The 21,797-nt window shown below is 34.7% G+C and overlaps 1 protein-coding gene and 1 pseudogene across 1 annotated transcript; both read right to left on the reverse strand.

Moving 5' to 3' along the window:
• Positions 1 to 3,206: 3,206 nt before the first annotated feature.
• On the reverse strand, positions 3,207 to 6,512 carry LOC143542247 (dnaJ protein homolog; annotated as a pseudogene).
• A 12,753-nt stretch (positions 6,513 to 19,265) lies between these two features.
• On the reverse strand, positions 19,266 to 21,294 carry LOC143542248 (vacuolar protein sorting-associated protein 60.2-like). The gene is made up of 7 exons (XM_077034882.1): positions 21,214 to 21,294; positions 20,245 to 20,396; positions 20,031 to 20,124; positions 19,862 to 19,933; positions 19,677 to 19,788; positions 19,421 to 19,578; positions 19,266 to 19,352 (listed from the first exon to the last, which is right to left on the reverse strand). Exons 1-7 carry the CDS (start codon positions 21,280 to 21,282, stop codon positions 19,299 to 19,301), a joined length of 711 nt encoding a protein of 236 aa, XP_076890997.1. The 5' UTR covers positions 21,283 to 21,294; the 3' UTR covers positions 19,266 to 19,298.
• Positions 21,295 to 21,797: the final 503 nt, after the last annotated feature.

Genomic DNA, 21,797 nt, shown 5'->3' on the forward strand with positions numbered 1-21,797 from the left:
TTACGATTAACGGTGAACGTAACCGTGTTCAGGTGAGTTTCTAGCCCCATTCCTTGTTATGTTTTCGAGGCTGTGTGCATACTTGATGTGTTGTTAATACATTTATCCTAAGTGATAAGTGTATGCCCTATGTGATATATGTGTTATGTAAGAATGATTGCTTGATGGTACGTGAACGATCTTCGGATATTGCACGTACTGTCAGGTTGTAATGCTATGTATAAGGTAAGTATAATATGAATGCTTATGCGTATGAACGTGATAGAGATAATAAAAGAAGGAAATAATGATGTATGGTCGTATGGTTACGAAAAGGGTACCGAGCCCTAATAATACTCGAGGTATGATGTATGGTTGTATGGTTACGAAAAGGGTACCGAGCCCTAATAATACTCGAGGTATGATGTATGGTTATATGGCTACGAAAAGGGTACCGAGCCCTAAAAATACTCGGGGTATAATGTATGGTAACGATGAGGGAATCGAACCCTACTAATATTCGAAAACTAGGGACCGGACCCTTATAATATCTGTGATGTTAGGGACCAGACCCTTATAATATTTGTGATGGTAGGGACCAGACCCTTATAATATCTGTGATGTTAGGGAATCGAACCCTTCTAATATTCGAAAACTAGGGACCAGACCCTTATAATATCTGTGAGGTTATAGGGCGAAAGGCTCTTTAAAACGAATGATTATGTATGTAAAGAAAGTATGAAGGTAACAATGAAAGTAAAAGCACTTAAGTGTGTATGAAAGAAAGTTAAGAGGTTAAGTATGAAATGTAAAGAATGTATTGTATGATTATGTGATTAACTAGAACTCACTCAGCGTAGCTGACTTTTAGTATGCACGCAGGTGAGTAGGATGAGACAGCGGGCTTGAGCGGGGACACATGGCAGAAGAATAAGAGCCTGGCATCTGAAGACTTACGATGTTTTAATTTTAATGTTTTAATGTGAAAGACAAAGGACGTTTTGAGACAAGTTATGAAATATTGTAATGTTTTATGAAAGTTTTATATTCCGCGTAAATGTTTTAATTAACTCTGATATTTAGAACTGTGTTTATGAGTAAATCCAACACGAAAGTAGGGTTACCGGTAACGGGGCCTTACAGAGCACGACCTCGACCTCCTCGTCCTCGCCCCCTATTAGATTCAAAATTCCTATTTTTAGATGAATCATAATTAACGAATAACAGTTTACCTTGGTCACCCCCTTGAATATCTTCTTCTCGGATTCGCTCCTCATAGGCCCAGAGTCGGCCTACAACATCTTCAAATACCATCTTATTCAGATCCAACACTTGCTCAAGCGAAGCAACCATATGAATATACTTCGACCTCGGGAGACTTTTGAGAAACTTCTTTACCAACCTCGCTTCATCTATAACTTCGCCAAGAGCTACGGATTTTGAGGCAACACTCGATAACTTGCCCCCAAAGTTATCTATGGAATCCGACTTGTTCATCTTCATATTATCAAATTCCATCGACAAGGTTTGGAGACGTGCTTCCCTAACCCGATCGGCACCTAAGTGTCGGGTTTTAATCGAATCCCACATGGCTTTAGAAGTTTGTTGTTCTCCAATTTGCATAATCAAGGTTTTGGGTACGGATTGAAACAACAAGGCCGTAGCTATGTCGTTTTTTTCTTCATCGGAGACACCCGGGTCAATGGTGTCCCAAACTTTGTGAACTCTTAGGACTACTTTCATCCTCATAGCCCACATAGTATAGTTTGTTGAAGTTAACATCGGACACTGAACGGAAGACGGCCCGTTCTCTTTTCCCTTTGGAGGCGGCGGTGTCGAATCTGAACCGGACATGTTTCTTTCCCTTTTTTTTAGAACTTAAAAAAAACAAGCAAAAGTAACTTCCTTGCAAACCTGCTTTATGGCCGGACAAAGTAAAGGAACACACCAATCTTCACAATTATGTTTACTGGACACGAGACAAAAACCCAAAAAGTCAAACCTTCACTGTTTTTGTTTTCTTCCTTGTTCAACCAACCACTCCAAATAACAATAATAACTTTCCCTTGTTCGACCAATCAACAGAAACACAATACTTCCAGAAAGTCTTTCAATTGGACGTAAATAAGGACAGCGGAGATCGAACCTAACTTGTTCAATCGAAAGCAACGGCAACTCGGTTTCTCTCCTTCTTGGCGGCGACGGACTCACGATCGACTCGGATGCTCGGTCGATGATCGCAGGTCGGCTGGCGGCGGCGGCTTGGATCGAAACACTTTCTTCGTTGACTGCTTCGTTAATTATCGCGATCTTGAACCGGGCTCTGATACCAATTCAAGATTGATAAACGATAATTAACGAACAATATAGAATAATCTGACTTTTATTATAACCAGGAAAATATAACTCAAAAAACCTGTTTACAATAACTTTCATAATACAACCCTAACTTGGTTGATGTATTTATAGTGTTAACCCAACTTGGCTAACAAGACATCTTAATTAAACCCTAAAACCCCTTAACCCCGTACAACTTAATGAGATACTTAGGCCCGGACCCAATAGGCCCGACTCGGTTAATTAATTTCCAACACGCATCACATCGCATGAGTTTGGTAGCATGGATTTGGATGTTACATAATAAGAAAAGCAAAGCAACTAGCACGTTTGGATACACTTTTGGTTATATTACGACTATATTTTTGGATTTTCTTTTTGGTTCATTATAACAAAAGAGTTTTACCCCTGCCGCAACGCACTTGCTCTATGTTGCTTGTATTCAAATCGTTTGTTTCAACTATAGAAGATGATATATTGAGCTTACTGCTTACATTAAGCTATTGGTCTTTAAAGTATATAATGATCCTATTTTAATGTGTTTGATTGCCTTTGACCCACATATGATAAACTGATTTTTTAGTTTGGAGACTTGATAATATCACATGGTTTGCTTCGACTATCAAAGATCAAAGAAAAAGAAGTTTTAAGAACCAAATTATCTTACACCCGCTAAATTTTCACCCGTTACAAAGTGTAAGTATTTATACGATGGTCAGATGGTTATCTGGATTTGTTTATGTATTGATCTGTTACACACACACAGCTGACTTTCATTTGTCAAATTATGAAGTAGTTATAACTTATAATCATTCATTAATCATTTAGTGTAAGTAGTAAGTACCATACATCCTTTTTCCTAGGAAAACCCATACAAAAACTTAATGCAATTACTGGTATGCACGCTGTACCCTCCGAGCGTCGTCATCATCATTAACTGCTTGCTGTTGCTTCCGTCTCATCTCGTCTTCAACGTTGACATCATGAAGAGTTGCCTCCTCACATTCCTCCAACTCTGCGTTTGTCATCTCCATTGACGGCTTTGGTGGCAGCAGTGCCTTGCATTCTGGTGACAATAAATCCTGGAATTCCACTTTGAAGCGGATGTAGAGCTTTCCTCTCGTAAATGGCCTCCTGTACATTGGCATTCCTTCATCATTTATTGTCTTGTACTGATCAACAAATATCCAATCACCAACCTTAAAATTATTCTAAACATAAGTCATAAGTTCGAAGAGGAAATTACCAGGCTTCACAACCTCTTCGGGTTGAGATTTTATGAGAAGTTGTCTGTTATCCAAATGAGTCAAGACAAACTGGAACCCTCACAACGCCTCTATCAAGCTCAATGTGTGCTCAACATATAAGTCATCGCCCTTTCGCTTAAACTTGAGGTGCTCTTTTTGTTGCAGCACAAACACAATATCACCCGTGATCATGTCAGACTTCATAACAAATTACAAGCTACACGCCAATTACATTTGCATAAGCAAACTCAAATATAAAAATAATACGATAAGAACTAAAAGAAGCGTACAGCTTCGTCAGCCTCTTCTACAAATGTTATCTTATGCGCATTTTGCATGCCCTTCTCCACGTGTACTTCCATAACCTTCTCCTCCTGCGCAACTTTCTTACTCTTGCATTGCGTACATCGATCCTTATCGTTAATGATTTCTCCAATACCCTTGCACTCGTCACAAGCAAGTTGTATCTGCTGGATCATTGATCCGCCAAGATGTCTAATAGAAACTTTCATTCCTTCACCCTTACAACGAGTGCATTTCACTGAAGCACCTGACTTTGAACCCTTGCTGCACATCCGCAAACTTGAGTAAGAAAACTAAAGAACAGACATAAACAACAGATAGAAAGAATGTACCCCTTACCTTTTGAGCATATAATATTACGCGAAACAGAGAGATTTTTGACAGTTCCATTCTAGAGATCCTCAAGAGAAACTTTTAGAGGATGCACGACATCTTCTCCCCTTCGTTGCCTTCGTCTCCTGCTGCTACTGGCGCCACCACCTGTTAGAAAAGGATTTCAAATGAACCCGATGGTAAACGAACAATCCATTTAAAGCCAAAATGTAATAAACCTTAAGACAAAAGCTATATCAAGATTACTTACCACCAAAGGCAGACTCACTTCCACCTCCCGTTCCTTCGTTAAAGGCGTCCTCACCATATTTATCATATATCTCACGCTTCTCAGGGTCACTCAGTACCTCGTATGCTTGGACGAGCTTGTTAAAGTAAAATATAGACAACATTTCATGAATTTAAGTATAGCTAGCCATCAAAAAGACATTAATGAAAAGCACAAAGAAAAATAATATCGGTTCCCATAAAACAATGTCGTTTTATAATTTTGGTTCAGAAGAACCTCACTACCTACTATATGTGCACTCAAAGTATTTCTTTGACGAAAACCTGAGAGCTTTATAAGGGAGAAAAGACTATTTAGGGGATTCAATACCATAACCGTGACAGCAAATTTTGAGGATCAAACTTTGTACATTGTTAAATACAAAGAACCATCTCATGTTCTAAAAGACGGATCTCACAACTATGATTGCATCGTAAGAGTCGAAAGGTTAGGGGCAGGATATGTGACAACTTAGAACTATTATTTCAGTTAATAAGTCTCCAATATGGTCATATATATGTTACAACCAAACAGCTGAAAGTTTTCTTCATAAAAACATTGCATCAATTGTACTCAATAATACAGCCATGTATTCTAGCAACGCTAGTTGATGTTTCAGTTAAAATTTATTATTCAACAAGTCATATGTAGATATTCAATTCATAAAACAGCAGTGATTTGTGGAAACTTAATATGCGTCGGTTATCATAATTTTATCATCGTTTAAGAACAATTCGGTCTAAACTGATGTCGTCGACTAAATTCTTCCCAGATAATCAAGAGATCAAAATTATAATATGCAGAGAATTTTGGAATTGATAAAATCGTTCTTCAATATCTTGGTAACCGTCATATACAACGATGTTGGGATATATATATCCCTTTGAAGTAGATAAGGTTATCCAATTAACAAGATTCTAATTGGTACAACCTAAGTGTTATAATGTTACAATAAATAAATAAAGGTTAGGTTATAATAGGAAGTATACCTTTTGTAGAAAGGATAAAAAATAATCTTGTCCATTGATTTTGAATATGGAGGGTTGAGATTAGTTTAGGGGGAAATCAAGTGTGAACACAAGATAAACGACATAAAAGAAATAACACATTTGTTGACTTTCTCTCTCCACATGTAAGACACATGCCAAATTCCCCCATCATTTTAAAACGTCCATAACTTTTTTTACGACGTTTTTATTGAAAAACAAATTCACCATAATAACGAGTGTCTTTTTATATTTTATATGAGTACCATATTGTAATATAAAAATTAAAAAAAAATTAATGGGTTTTTTACAAATTGTGTTTTACCGAATTGTGTTTTACAAAATTGTGTTATACAATAGTATTTTTCATTGTGTTTTTTTCTTTGTGTCATACAATTGTGTTTTTTATTGTGTTTTTATCATTGTGTTTTTTTTTTCATAGTGTATTTTTCCATTGTGTTTTTCATAATGTTTTTCATTGTGTTTTTTCGGACTTTTCCGGTGAGGTGGTGGCGGTGGGTGATGGTTGTGGTGGCGGTGGGCGGTGGAGTGGTGATGGTTTTAAGAGATGAGTGAAGATGTAATTGGGTTTTATGTAAGTGGGTTTTTAAAATTAATTTAAGTGGGTTTTGAGATGAAAGTAAGTGGGTTTTGATATTAAAGCATTAGACTAAAATACCCTCCTTCCCAGCCTTCTTAGGAAAATCAAACTTCTTATTTGAACCTAACCCAAATAAATAAGTACAACATATCTAGCTTATATAATATAATCTAATATAAATAATATATAGCTGTTTTCTCATCCAGTTACTGAATTAAATTGTTCCATAAGCTACAACTAAAAACTAACAATTACCTTCTCACGATCTCCACCTTTCTCCGGGTGATTCTTAATGGCAGCTTTCTGATACGCCTTCTTGAGATCATCCCGTGAAGCATTTTTAGGGACCCCTAGGATTTTATAGTACTTGGTATTATTGATCTTCTTTGGTGCTCTTCCAAACATCCTGTTCTTAAATCTTTGACATTTGATTATCAATCCGACACACAAAAAAATAATAAAATAAATAAAAACTGTTGATTATATTCTTGTGACATTGGTAAAAATATAAACCCTAACATGTTGATTCAATCATAAATAAGAAGTTAGACATCATATTAATAGAACTTACTTGTAGAAATCGAGATCATAGAGAAGGATGATGATGCCATGATGACTTCTGATTCGGTTCCATTATGATGTCTCTGATTGATGGAGATCTTGGAGAGAAAGTTATTGGTTATGTGACATCTAAGAGAAACCTTAATATATATATATATATATATATATATATATATATATATATATATGGGTACGTCCATCAAATAGCCCATATATCTTATGGGCCCAGTTAGGTTATTTGACTAATCATAATACTTAAATGGTAATGAGGCCATATTATATGGGTTTTTCCAACATTCTCTCACTTGACTGAATAACCATTTAGGATGAGTAATTCGTTAAATTAGTGGCCAAGTTAAAACTCATCAAGCTTTTACATTAAAACTCTAGTAGATAGTTACAATCATTCGAGTTGCTGCCAACTCAAGATCTGCAATAGTCATACTAAAGTCTCAACATAAAACATTCAAAACTTAGAATCAAATAATTGGAAAAAACCCTTTAAGGTAATTAATTAGTTTGCATAAGTTTTGTCTATAAATCATAATGTACACATAACCGTTATTAAAGACAAAAACAAAGTGTTCGAGGAAATCATAATAATTCATACACACCATATGCTATTATACAATGTCTCTACTTATACCCATCCGCGTTATAAGTTATCAGATATTTATGGGCGGAAGACCTTAAGTTATCGGATCCTGATAGCATATTTTTAGTGTTAATATATTCGATACAAAGATTATTTTCCTCTACTCGTTCACGTACGACTACGAACAAGTACTTTGTATCAAAATTATGCAGCGCCATTCAAACTTTTACTGTTCAAGAAACTAATGACAACTGACTTACTAAAGTAAATCTTCAATTTTCGTGATATGGAGTTAAACAATTTTTAGTCTACTTATCAGATTTCCTAACAACATCCCATGACACGTTGCATTGTACACTACAACATATTCTGTCATCATTATGGAAATTGTTAACTGTTGCTTATTACTCCTCCATGGCATTAGTCCGCCTATCAACATAAAGAGGTACCCCAAATCTGATTTTTATCATCTTTGCATTCAGCAAAGTAAGAATCATAATAGTCCATTACTTCCAAATTATTAGTTATTTGTATATCAAGTTTCTCTCGTTCTTTATGGATATCGAAATACTTAATTTGAAGTCTCACAGTGACCTAGGCCAAAATTAGATTGATAATGGCCTAACATTCTAGCAATAAATGTGATATCTGGACGAAAACAAACTTAACTATACATCACGTTTCCAACTACTAAACCGTAATGTATCAATTTCATTCACTCTTTCTAAACCTCTATTTTCGGACATTTAAAATGAAACGAAAAGAACTCCTTTAATTACTGGAGCTACTAATGGAAAGCAACATTGCCTGCTATGTCGTGCAAGAACACGATTAACGTAAGCCTTTTGAGACCGACCTAATGTCTCATAGATTATAGATACGATCCCAGTGTATTTTGATGTCTAATACGTAAGGGACTTCTCGGAGATCTATCATGTCAAAATTATGCAAAAATGATCGCTTTGACCCATGCAATAAATCTAAGCTATTACTTGCCAGGCAGATATCTTCCGTGTAAATGACAAATATAGTAAATTGCTCCCACTCATTTTAAGGTAGGTGAATTGATCAACTTGGTTTTCATAAAGCATTTTTTTTTTCATAATTTCATCGAACTTTAAGTACTATTGACGCGATATTTTTGTTAGCCCGTATTTGGATTTCTTTAGCTTACAGACTAAATGCTCCTTATCTTTGGGATTAAATCACTTAGGTTGAGTTATGAACACGTCTTTATGCAAGTCATCACTTAGGAAATAATTCTTGACATCCATCTAACATAGCTTTAAGTCATAATTTGCTACTAATGTCATACAAATCCTCTAGGAATCCTTTTGTAATACATGTGAGAAAGTTTCCTAACAGTACTCTCTTTTAGGCATAGCCTTTAACAATCAATCTTGCTTTATAATGTTCGACATTTTCATTCAGGTCCAATTTGGTTTTGTAAACCCATTTACAACTTACAGGTTTCATACCCTCGGGTAATTTAACCAAGTCCCAAACGTCATTCTTACTCATGGAATCAAGCTCATCAATTATAGCTTTATTCTATTCACAAGATTGATCACTACTAATGGCTTCATTATAAGAGGTTGGATCATTATACTTTCCTAAATCCAAAATCAACTTCATTAAGGTAGGTTACATAAGCATCAAAGTTAGTAGGCCTTTTAGACCTAGATGACCTCCTAAACTGATTTTCGGGTTCATGATCATTTATGGGTTCAGGGCTTTACTCTTGTGTGTTTGATGTGCCTTAACTCTCTGGAATATTTTAAGCATTATTTTCTGAGAAAACATTAGGTGGTGCAGTGTATGTACAGGAGGTGTAATAGGAGGTAAAGTTAAAGAACCCACCCCCACTCCTCTTGCACTTCTTAGATATCAAGGACTTCATTTTCATTACTCCCACTAATCTTAGAGTTCTCTAGAAAGTCAACATTACGAGTTTCCACTATGCGAGTTGTATACGAAGGGTAATAGAATTTAAATCCCTTTTAATGTTTGGGATATCCTATAGAGTAACAACTGATAGCTCATGTCAAGCTCTCGTTGTAGAGTATTATAAAGTTTAGCTTTGGCAAGATAACCCCATACGTTCATATATTGTAAGCTTGGCTTCCTTACTGTCAAAATCTTGAAAAGAGTTTCAGGGACACATTTAGAAGGAGCCCTATTAAATATATGAGCAATTGTCTTTAAGGCCTCGATCCATAAAACGTTAGGAAATTTTGAGTTTGCTAACATACTTCTTACCATATCGTCAAGGGTTCTATTTCTTCTCTCAGTGATGGCATTATGCTGAGAAGTACCCATAGTAGTAAATTCGTATGTTGGCTATAATACTCACATGTCTATCTGATCAGACTACCTTTATCTTATGCTTTAATTGAATTTTAACTTTAGCCATAAAGGTTTTTTAATATGTCAGATGATTCAATTTGTTTTTTCTTTAACTAAATACAAGTACGCGTAAATTATAGAGATTTCAACCAAGACAAGCACAACCAAAAATTTGAGAGTTTAAACTAATAGTGACTTTGTCATGCCCATGCAAAACTTCATAACCATCATTGTCCTGATAGTGATACTAAATTAAGGTATCATAAAGTTTAATACAATGACAAGTTTTTCATTATAAATTACATGGTTCCTACGACATCATTAAATTCATCACCAACTCTCATTCTAAGAGTTCTTTGGTATCTAATGAGTTTTTGATCTTTCTTAGTTAGCCCCACCAACTCCCATCGCATGTGCCTTTTATTATTGGCACAATTTACATGTGATTGTTCCTTAGAGACATTAGGGTTGGGAACAATACTTGATTTAGATGTATGGACCTTAAAACTTTCCTCTTTGAATTTCCCCTCCTGTGATGTAAGCTAGTGGTAGCGACATAAGCAACTTCCGGTTTTTCTTGTTTTTCAACCGCTCTTCCTTTTTGCGCACGCATTGCTTATTAACTCACTCGATGACTATTTGTCCTTTCTGAGTGTTATAGTTGACCTTAGAAGCATCAAAACATGCAGGAAGAGAAGTTATGATAAAATAAACTAGAAAACATTTACCGATCTCTATGTCTAATACATTTAGCTCTTCTGATGACACTTGATATGGAATTATAGATGATTATAAAAGACGTTATGTTTGACTACTCCCATTTATTATGCTCTAATTTCTAATATTCAGTTCTTTAAGAAGTAAGAGCTACGAGGGCATCATGTCTTCACGCATAAGCAAGATCCATCTTTCCAAGAGTGATTTTAATTGTGTTCGTCTAAGTGGCAAAGTTCGATTACAAAGCTAAGACTTAAAGTGGATACTAGATTGATATAGATAGAAAACTTGATTAAGCTAAATTAGGGGTGATAAACTAGGCAAACAAAACAATATATTGAAGATAAGTCAATTATGACACCAACATAAATGACTGACTTAAGGTTCTATTTGAACTTTGGCTTCGTGTTGGCTATGACCAAAATTCAAATATTATGAAAATCCATAAGGAGTAAGGTTCTACTTGAACGTTGGCTTTGCGTTGGCTTTGACCAAAATTCAAATATAATGAACGCACGTAAATAAAGTAAGGGCTCATAAACATAACACATCACATTTGGGCAGAAATGAAATATTTATGTAAATAATGCCAATAGTTCATCATGTATACCATCAAAACAAGTAGCCATTTGGTTTATTTTATTTTGACAAAACATATAATTGCATAAAAATGGTTTCATTAAACTTCAACTTCAAATTAAATGATATCTCGTTGGTTCAATCACCTAATCATTCATTAAAGTTACCATTAAAATTCTAACTTGCGCGAAAGTTATGATTTTAAACATAAATAAATTTACGTGCAAAATAATAATATTCAAAATAATTGGCTTTTTTTTAAGTTCATTTACTCGAAAGTTTGTGGCATACGGAAATTAGACCATTCGTAAGTTCGAACAAACGAAAGCTTTGGCTATTTGTAATCTCGAGTCACACGAAAGTTTGGTCGCTTGCAAGTTAAGCCACAAAGCTTCGTTTATTTATACGGAACCAAGCCATTTGAATATTAAAGTGAAAGTACCCGAAACTAATAATGAAACGAAAGTTATAGATGAAACTGAGATCATACAAAAGTAAAGTTAGGCCATGAGAATTCATATACTAAACGAAAGCAGCAAAATTTTGTTATGGGGCAACCAAGCAAACTGAACTTACGTTGGAAAACATTCAGTTTGGAATTAATTTAGGAAAAAGTAACGCGAAAGTTGTAAGATAAATATTTTTTTTTCGCGTTCAGTAGACCTTGTAATTAGACGAAACTTGTAAGGAAAATTATATGACAAAAGTTTCATATGAATTATGTGAACACTGGATATAACTTAATTCACAATTATTTCATAGGTGTATTAAGCAATAATAGAAAAGATCCTTTTCCTTTAAAATTAATTTATTAACTTATCTTGTGAAAATATCCACAAGCAAATAAACCGAATGAAAGTAGTTAGGGTTAGGCTTCCACATATGACGGCTACATTCAGATTTGCAATATTTTCAGGAGGCTTTTAAGTTTAATAAAACAATCCAATCATTATTAAAGAATCAAAAGGAATTATAGATCGAATCAATATAATCAACATAAACTCTGATACCACATGTTGATTATATTCTTAAGACATTGGTAAAACATAAACCCTAACATGTTGATTCAATCATAAATAAGTTAGACATCATACTAATATAACTTAGTTGTAGAAATCGAGATCATAGAGAAGGATGATGATGCCATAATGACTTCTGATTCGGTTCCATTATGATGTCACTGATTGATAGAGATCTTGAAGAGAAAGTTATTGGTGTGTGTTTTCAATTCTCTGTAATTGTTATGTGACATCTAAGGGAAACCTTAATATATATATGGGTACGTCCATCAAATAGCCCATATATCTTATAGGCCCAGTTAAATTATTTGACTAATCATAATACTTAAATGGTAATGAGGCCATATTATATGAAAAAATAATAAAATAATGATGTGTAATACGTAAGGGTTTTTCAAACATCCTGTTCTTAAATCTTTGACATTTGATTATCAATCCGACACACAAAAAAATAATAAAATAAATAAAAACACGATCTGATCAAAACTGTACACGTGAACAGACGCATAAAATCTCAAATAAATACGAAGAAGCTATTAATGGGAATACTTGACTCAACGAAAGAGTGTGTTTGGAATCTAGGGGTGGGAGGTAGCTGTGAAGGTGATATTTTATAGAGGGTGTGCATTGTTTGATCATTGATATAAACGACCGTTATATAATAGAAATTCAAGAAACAACCGTCTTCACGCGCTTGTATGTAGCAAGTTAGCAACCATCCAATTGCTTGTTCTAAAATTAAAAATTAGAAATTCAAGAAATAACCATTTTTGTTAATCTGTTCATATAAAATGATAATAACAATAATCAGATAATAACAAGAGAGATGTAATTAATAGACAATTCATATGATTTACACGTAAAATAGTTATATAGTTTGACGATATACTGATAACAACCTGAGTTAAATGAGAATAATATCGTACAACGATTATTTTCATGATTTTGTGTTATTGTAATACGAGAACAACCAAGCATTGTAGTGTACTAAATTTTCCATCACAAGCCAGTTATGTTCTAATTGGTAATCATATAAACTACCATTCTAAGGCATGCACTAAAACTCAAAAGGCCCAAGGTTTAAAAAGGTTAAGCGTTAGCAGAAGTGGCGTGACATGACCACAGATTAACCATTAATGTGCCATGTAGCAACGAGTCACAAATTCTCGCTTTGTTTAGGTTCTTTGTTTGTTGCACTGTTGCGATTATTCAGCACTCGAAAAAGTATGTAAAACACACAGTACGTACCGCTAGGGGTGTGTTGATTCTGTGAATCACACATCAATTGAGATTGATGAAGCTGTGGATGTACCAATGTAGCAAAAGTAGTTGATTTTGTGATATTGCTACTGAGGCTTTTACATACGAATCCAACGGCATTTTATATAAAGCATCAAATATTGAGATGGTATCAACAAAATCATATACATGCCCATGTAATGTATCCTAATAGACAGCAAGCAAAAGTACTCATATTCAGATTATGCGCATCATTGTTACCAAAGGTAAAAAAAAGGTAGTAGCAAACATGTGAAACCAGCAGGAAAACCAAACTCATCCACAGCCTGTAAAGCAAATGTAAATAATAAATACCATGATAACTAACACATGACAAGTAGTATTTCAAAGTTACCTGATTGTTAACTCTGCCCATGTCCACTTGGAGCTGAAGGCAGGTTAAGCTCTTCATTCAAATCGGGCTCGTTAGGCTGTTCACTATGGAGGGGCTTTAAAGCCCATCCACGTCATCGCCACATATAAAACGGGGCTTTGAAGCCGTTCTCCATAACGCCACGCTGTGGTTTTAAGCCCCTTTGCCACCATAATATATACACACACATATATATGTATGTGAGAGAAAGAGAGTGAAAAGCATGTTACGTATGGGTGTTCACAATTCGGTTTTAACGGTTTCTAAGTTAAACCATATATGAGCCAAACCATTGGTTTGAATTTTTGTCATTGAAAACCGAAACTGAACCACTGAAAATTTAAACTGAATCGTTACTAATGGCTTGGTTTCACGCATAGACCTTCAATAATAAGTTTATTGCCCGGTCTGGTTTTATATGGCCGAATTTCGGTATAAACCGTAAACCAAACCGTTTGTTTTGGCTTGAATATTCAGAAACCGGCTAACCAAAAGTGATGATTGGTTTAAACGTTTTCAAGGTTTCAAATGAACCTTGAACATTCATAATTTTACATGATTAGCAATGACGGTATTAGGGGAATAAGCATCGGCTAACTCTGTGTCAGCAGTTGCATCGCGCGGGCAGCCGCCTAGTCGTTTGTTAATAGATCAGCATTTGTTAAAATATATTGTCGTAGTTATTACATATTAATTTACATTGAATTTCAAGAAACTTAGAATCTTGATTACCTTTTATAAATAAATATACGCGTATGATGCTTATCGCCAATTAATTAGTGTCATAATAATTTTTTTTAGGATGGTGACTTTTTTTGTATTTAGGCTACCGCACTCTCCAAATTTGAAGAGCTCTGTTGTGACACTCAAGCAAGACTATGTTTTCTTAACCGGGTCTGACTTCAGAGTCTGGCTTGACATTCCCTCAGGAAACCATACCATCGGGTTCCACTTGATAGTCGTTGTACCGTCACAAGAGTAGAACTCTCTGGCGTAACACATAGTGGGACAAAACCCAGGTGGGCTCGGGATTCGAACTGACAACCTTACACAAGGCGCCTAACTCAAATCCTTCATTGTCATAATCCACCAAAAGTGACACAAGTAGAGATCGCACTTGGGTCTCCACTGTAGAACTCAAGTCTACTACCACTATGCCACAAATAATGGATTAGTGTCGTAATAATTAATAATAATAACGTAATATTCGATTGATATATGATCATTTGAAACAATAAATACTATATATTTATATATAAATATTCCATGCCTAATTCTATTTCCTATATAATAACACAGCATTTGTTTTGACGTTCAAGCACACACAAACAATTACATAGACAATATGTTTGTCAAAAAGCTTACCCAATCTGACACACGAGGACGCATTATTTTGCCAATGGAAGGTGTTAAAAGCGAGATACTGCCACTTTTAGATTCAGCAAATGTAGAATATTTACGGGGTCATGTTAGAGTTATTTTGGAGTACAAACATAATTCAAAAGGTTACGATCTATCTTTCGGTCCTCAATCATCGTCATATGCGTTTCAAGGTTTCGATGTAATTGTCAATGCTTTTAACTTAAGAGAGGGCGATACAGTTAAGTTCTATCCTATCAAATATGAAAATGGAAGACTATATGTTAAATTTAAATGTCCTGATAATTCTGGTACTACATCATAAGGAAAAGATGGTGATAAAAATCATCAAAGTCACTAATATGACAATATAATTATATACATATGAATATTAATATGTAAAATGCCATATATATGTATATGGATATTAATGTAGTATGGTTATGATGTGATTTTTATGCAGAAAATATTGTTATAAGTTATAACTGCATTTGTTACACTATAGGAGTTCAATCCTATCAAATATTCTATTGGAAAAGTATATGTTCGGTTGTAAGTGTCCTGGTAATTCTGGTATTACATCATAAGAAAAACATGGTGATAAAAATCATCAAAGTCACTAATATGACAATATAATTACCTGCATACAGATATTAATATGTGAAATGCCATATATTCATACCGTATATAATTGTCTATAAAAATAAATTCTGGGTGTCGCTCTCCGCCCCCCCCCCCCCCCCCTCTCTTATCGAGTCACCAGATAGCCTAAATGGTGAGCTCTCATTCATTTGACCCCGTTTAGACCCATTTAAGTTATAAATCTTGCAAGTCATGGGTCTCATCAAATCCAGATAACCTTTAAACGGATAATAACATCTCATATTCTCATTTATTTGTGAAACTCTTTTATTATCAAACAATAATTTTTGGGGTCATGGGTCTAACAAAACCTGAATAGCCCTTAAAAGAGGTTATAACATCTCATTTAAGTTAGAAACATTAAGCGGGCCATGGGTCTCACAAAACCCGGATATCCCTAAAACGGGTTATATCTCATTTATATGTGAAACTTTTTCATCCTCAAACTCTAATTTAGTTTCTCTCATCTACATATTCTTCGTCGCCTGTCTATCCTCTCCATCACCGGTTAACTTTCGATTACCAGACACCATCTTCATCCTCTCCTCTCATGCATTAACCACCATCGTCACCTACATCAATCGCCCATTCTTCGTTGGATTTCCTGAATCGCCATTTATAATAGTTCATGAACATAAATGAGCATAATTGAACAAATAGTTCATGAACATAAACGAACGTAAACGAACATATATGAATAGACGTAAACGAACACAAACAAACATAAACGAATATAAATAAACACACTTAAATGAACACAAATGAACAAATATCTATATCTATACTATATATAAAGAGAATCCCAATGACCTCTTAATTTTTAAGAGGTCCAACAAACATTGCAAACTTTACAAGTCTTAATGCATGTCTTAACTTCTTTGTAGGGGTAAAGATGTCTTTCTAACAATACTTATATCTTTGGCCCCTAAATTTTATTTAACTTTAACTATATAAATAATAATTAGATTTCTGGCCCCTTAAGTTAAACCAACTACCACTCACGATTTTTATACGATCATAAATAATGCATACGTTAATATTTAAAAAATAAACTACACCATAGAAACGAGAATTTTATTCTCTTTAATTTGAGTATAGTATTGCTATACTTTGAAATTTTAAAAAATTCACATGTTACGCGAATACGAGTTAGGACCGACAACCGGGTTCTGGCCAGGTGTTTAACATCGTCGGATTACACCAACACTAGTTAAGCGTTCGATGTCGGGTTACATGCGTACCGACATATGTTACGAGTCGGTTGTCGCGTTACACACGTACCGACGCTAGATTTCTTGCGGTCAAGCACGGTTACCCGTGTACCGAATCCGGTTACGTATCCGATGATGCGTTATGCGTTTATCGTCATCAAGTTACGCTCGTACCGGTACCGGCTATGTGGCCAACGTTGAGTTACATGTGTATCGACATCGGTTACAAGTTTGATATCGCTTTATGCGACCGATGTGGGTTTATGTGCATTCCAATGTTGGCTTACGCGCATAGCGACCCTGCTACGCGTTCCAATGTTGTGTTTTGTTCATAGTGGATCGATGAAGTGTTCCATGTCGCATTACGTGCATGCTAATGTCAGGTTGTGCGTGCCATTTCAACCTATTCTGATCATTTGGAAAAAACACCACCTAATTTGAACCCGTTTGAAAAATAGCACCAACCCATTTTGACACGTACATAATAACGCAATATATGTTTGTAATATTGCACGTACATAATTACGTATAAACAAAAATAATTACACACCTTATACAATAATTATGCAACATATTTTCATAATTAAGCATGACTATAATCACACATATTATACGCACAACACACCTAGGTTTAAAGAAAATCATTTTTATATCTTTGAAAAAAAGTAGTATAGCAAAAAAGCGTAGTTTGTTTTTTAAGAAAAAAAAATACTTATATAGTTTTTTTTTTAAAATACTTGATTTTATGGTCTTATTTTTTTATATGATAATTCCGTTTAGAAAAGTTATCAATGCTTTAAAAGTGGAAGAATTGTGCTTAATTTTAGTTCTCGTATAAGGAGGAGAAATGCAAATAAAATTCAATGGTTTAAGTAATTACAAGTGTTAAAACACATTAGAAATCTTGCAAATAATTACAAGTTAAGTCTTTATAACAAGCAATTGACTTACTTAACTCTTTGGTTGAATAAAGTTTTAGAATTAATCCATCGACACGATTAAGTTATATGTTTGATATTTATGATAATAAATTGTAAAGTTGAGCCAAATTGTGCAGGCAAACTATCTCAAGTTTAATTTAGCGCCTACCCAAGCCAGCTTTGAATGAAGTTCGAGTCCAATTCGAGCTAGACTTGGTTTGGATCAGATTAGTTCATTAACAACCTTTAAATATTGTTACCCGCCGCATCGCGCGGGCACACTACTAGTAAAGCATTAAGAGCATGTGGGATTGAGTTTGAAAAATACTTATTGACTTATTAGTTTTTTCAAAAAGACATTTTGAAAAGCCAAGATTTGAGGATTTTGAAAAACTGCTTTTAAACTCTTCCAAAAGCTAAAATAAAAAAGATTTTTGTGATTGCCAAACACATTTTAATTTATTGGCTTTTTGAAAACACCAATAAGCATTTTTCAAACTCAATCCCAAACATGCTCTTAATGCTTTATTATGTCCAAGTACGTTACAAACTTTCTTACAGTAAATCAAATTAAAATCCAAAAAAATATATTCATAATATTAGAAACAAAAAATGTTAAAAAAAAGGTTCTGTAATACGGGAGCTAAAAACTAGTTTCTGTGTGTGTGTGTGTGTGTATTAATGTAGTATGGTTATGATGTGATTTCTAATTTTTATTTAGAAAATACTGCTATAACTGCATTTGTTGCACCGTAGGAGTGTAAACGAGCCAGGCTCAAGCTCGGCTCATTTTGAGCACTTTTTCTAAAGCTCAAGCTCGGCTCATGAGTTGTTTTTTCAAGCTCGGGCTCGAGCTCGGTTTGTTTATTATTTATTAATTAATTTATATACGTTTTTAATTATTTAAATATATTTTGAAAAAAAAAAACCCTTTAACGAGCCTAGGCTCAGCTCAAGCTCGGTTGTGCAATGTAAAACTAAACAAGCTTCCCATACTCGAGCTCGGGCTCGATAACTAAACGTGTTTTATTTGAGACGTGGGCTCGGCTTGAGCTCGAAAAAACTCCAATTGTTTCGAGCTTTTTTATCCGCTAGAGTAGCTCGTGAGCAGCTCCGCTCATTTGCACCCACCCCTATTGCAGTGTCACGGTTCTTCAGCACTCAAAAACTATTTTAGAACACACATCACCGCCAGGGGTATATAGATTCTGTGAGTATATGAATCGATGAAGCTATGGATGTAGCAAAAAGTAGTTTGATTTTGTTAATTTGGTGCTGGAGTTGGATCATACTCAAAAATACGGAGAAACATGATCATGTAGATAACCGAACCAACCCAAATCGGTTTTCTTACTAGGTACACGGTCAACCACTTAACATTGGGAAAACGAACAAAAATGGTTATAAATTTGGCACGTTTATGACCGTAAATGGGAATCGAAAACAGTTATGGTGGTGGCTTACATAGTCAAATGGAATCCCAACAAAATCATTTACATGCCCATTTAACATATCCTAATAGACAGCAAACAAAAGTACTCATGTTCAGATTATGCACATCATTGTTTACAAAGGTAAAAGAGGAGTAGCAAACATGCGAAGCCAGCCAAAGAATAAACAAACTAAAAGTCGTTAATTTGTACTTTAATTACGAAGCGATGCATGAGGGACCGCAGGAAAACCAAACTCATCCACAGCCTGTAATGCAAATGTAAATAATAATTACCATGTTAACTAACACATGACAACAAGTATTCCAAAGTTACCTGATTGTTAACTCTGCCAGCTGGCACTGCATGTCCACTTGGAGCTGAAGGCAGGTTAAGCTCTTCATTCAAATCGGGCTCGTTATCGGGTTGAAGATAAGAAGGCACCCCTTCACCTTCGGTTTCCTGGCCCATGTCAGCCTCCAAAGCATCAAGTTCTACATAAAATAAAAGGTTACATCAAGTTCTACATAAATAAAAACTATTTAAACATGTAAATTAATTATGCAAATAAATCAATAAAATGTGTGCTTACCACCCAAAAGTTCATCTTCATCGATGTCATCTGGCACGCTGTAACTTCTACCGAGAGATTCTTGTATTTCATTGCTAATATCCATCATGTCCATCATCTCATCTTGCAAATTCTACAAATAAATAGATTAAATGGCCCATAATTAGAAATCATACAAAGGAGGCCAAAATAAATCATGTACTAACATCAATGTCTTGAATCTTCATGGTTTTCATCATTCCTTTTAACTCCTTGTTTGCTGATTTCAAAGCCGACATCTACAAGATACAAAATTCATGAGTGCCAAGAAATACACGTCTAAAGCATTAAAACGATAACATCCAAAACGAGTGACAAAATAATCGGAAAATTTACCGTTTGCTGAGCATCTTTAATCCCTTCTGAAGCAAACGCAACTTGATCTAGATTAAATGTTTGATTGTATAGCATGTCACGTTGTCCTTCATACCTGCAAATAATAATTAACATTTGTTCAGTTTATATAAGCAAATGCATGCACACCTTATGACAAAGTTGTTCAATTTATATATGCAAAATCAAATAGTAGTCGTATTGAAAAGTAACCTACATTCTTTTTTGTTTAAGAACTCTCATTGCTCGGGCCTTCACGGCTTCTTGAGCAGGACCCGGTCTAGTTTTCTTGATCTGTTCTTTATATCTAGCAAGTTCCGCATCAAGCCGTTTAATCTTTTCATCCACGGATTCACCTCGTTTATTGATCTAAAGCAAGTTACAAAAATTAATCAGGAATCCATTTAAATTATAATCAAGCAAAAAAACAATAGTAGTAAATACAAAACTAAGATATTGAGTGTCTAGCTGAATCATCAACAAGAACTTCAGGGCTTTTCAGATATTCATCTAAAATAACAAATCTACTTAGAATCTTATTTTATCATTAGTATTGAAATGTCATAAAACTATCCCAAAAAAAAAAGAAGCTTTTTTTTAATTGAAAATATTGGTTTTCTGAACATTTAGGAGTCTTTTGTGTATTCAATGATTCAACACTGACTAATAGGGTGTGCACGGTCCAGTTCAGTTACGTTATTAGCCTAAACCAAAATCAAAACAGAAGTCATCGGTTCATCTATTTAATTAACCAATCAGCTCTGTTTATATGGCTAGTTTTCGGTTCGGTTAATTTCGGTTAATGATCAAAACCAAACTTGGGCTCAAAATTTTGCTTTAAAATACATAAAATGAGGCATTAATACATGAAACAGAGATATAAATACATGAAATACATGAAACAGGAGGTATAAAAGCTATAAATATATGCAAATACGAATTGTTCGGTTCGGTTAACCGAGGGAACAAAAAAAACCCATAACAGATTGTCAGATTTTCAGTTAATTTCGGTTTGGTTTCATCGGTTTTCGATTCGGTTATTGCTCACCCAAGCTTATTAAAGATTCCCATAATAATAATAACAAGCCCCATAAACAACAATTCATAGAATTCGTAAACTAATAAGATGTAACACTGGACACGATTACTAATAATAATTGATAAAATAAAAGAGGTGTATGAATACCCGATCAGTGGCGTCATTAAGGGAAGGAGGTGGTTCTTTGTCTTTCTTAACACCGAATACTCTTCTCATCCTTCTTTTTTGATTTAACAGACGAAGTTTAGATGTATATATATTAATAACAAGAAGAAAGAAAGAAAGAAAGTCAACGAGAGAGATCTTGCGTTGGAAGTTTGGAGGTGATTCGTGAGCAATTACGATGTCGTCTTCTTTTTTTCGGATGACTTTTGATCTTGTCAAATACTCTGTTTCGATTTACTAAACTAGTCCCTGTACTGTTAAACACAACACTTGATCGAAACGGTCTTGTATTTTTATTTTATTTATTTCACACTTTTGGTTATTTCTTACTACTCCCGATCTGGATTCGATTAAGAGTATTTTCAGGACCCGATAACTAACTCTGTTGTAAAGAACCGGGTTTTATCCGGTTTATGCTCATCACTATAGGAGCAAACGGGTCTTATCCACCATACCCGACCCGGCCCAGTTAATGGTATTTTTAGAACCCGAGAACCGATCATATTGTAATATAATCGGGTCTGATCGGTTCGGATCTTGCAGGTTTTACATGGTTTATGCTCACA

The sequence above is a fragment of the Bidens hawaiensis genome, unplaced genomic scaffold, assembly GCF_021521415.1.
Source record: "Bidens hawaiensis isolate Kalapana, Puna unplaced genomic scaffold, B.hawaiensis_p1.1 tig00012813_1, whole genome shotgun sequence".
Classification (NCBI taxonomy): Eukaryota; Viridiplantae; Streptophyta; class Magnoliopsida; order Asterales; family Asteraceae; genus Bidens; species Bidens hawaiensis.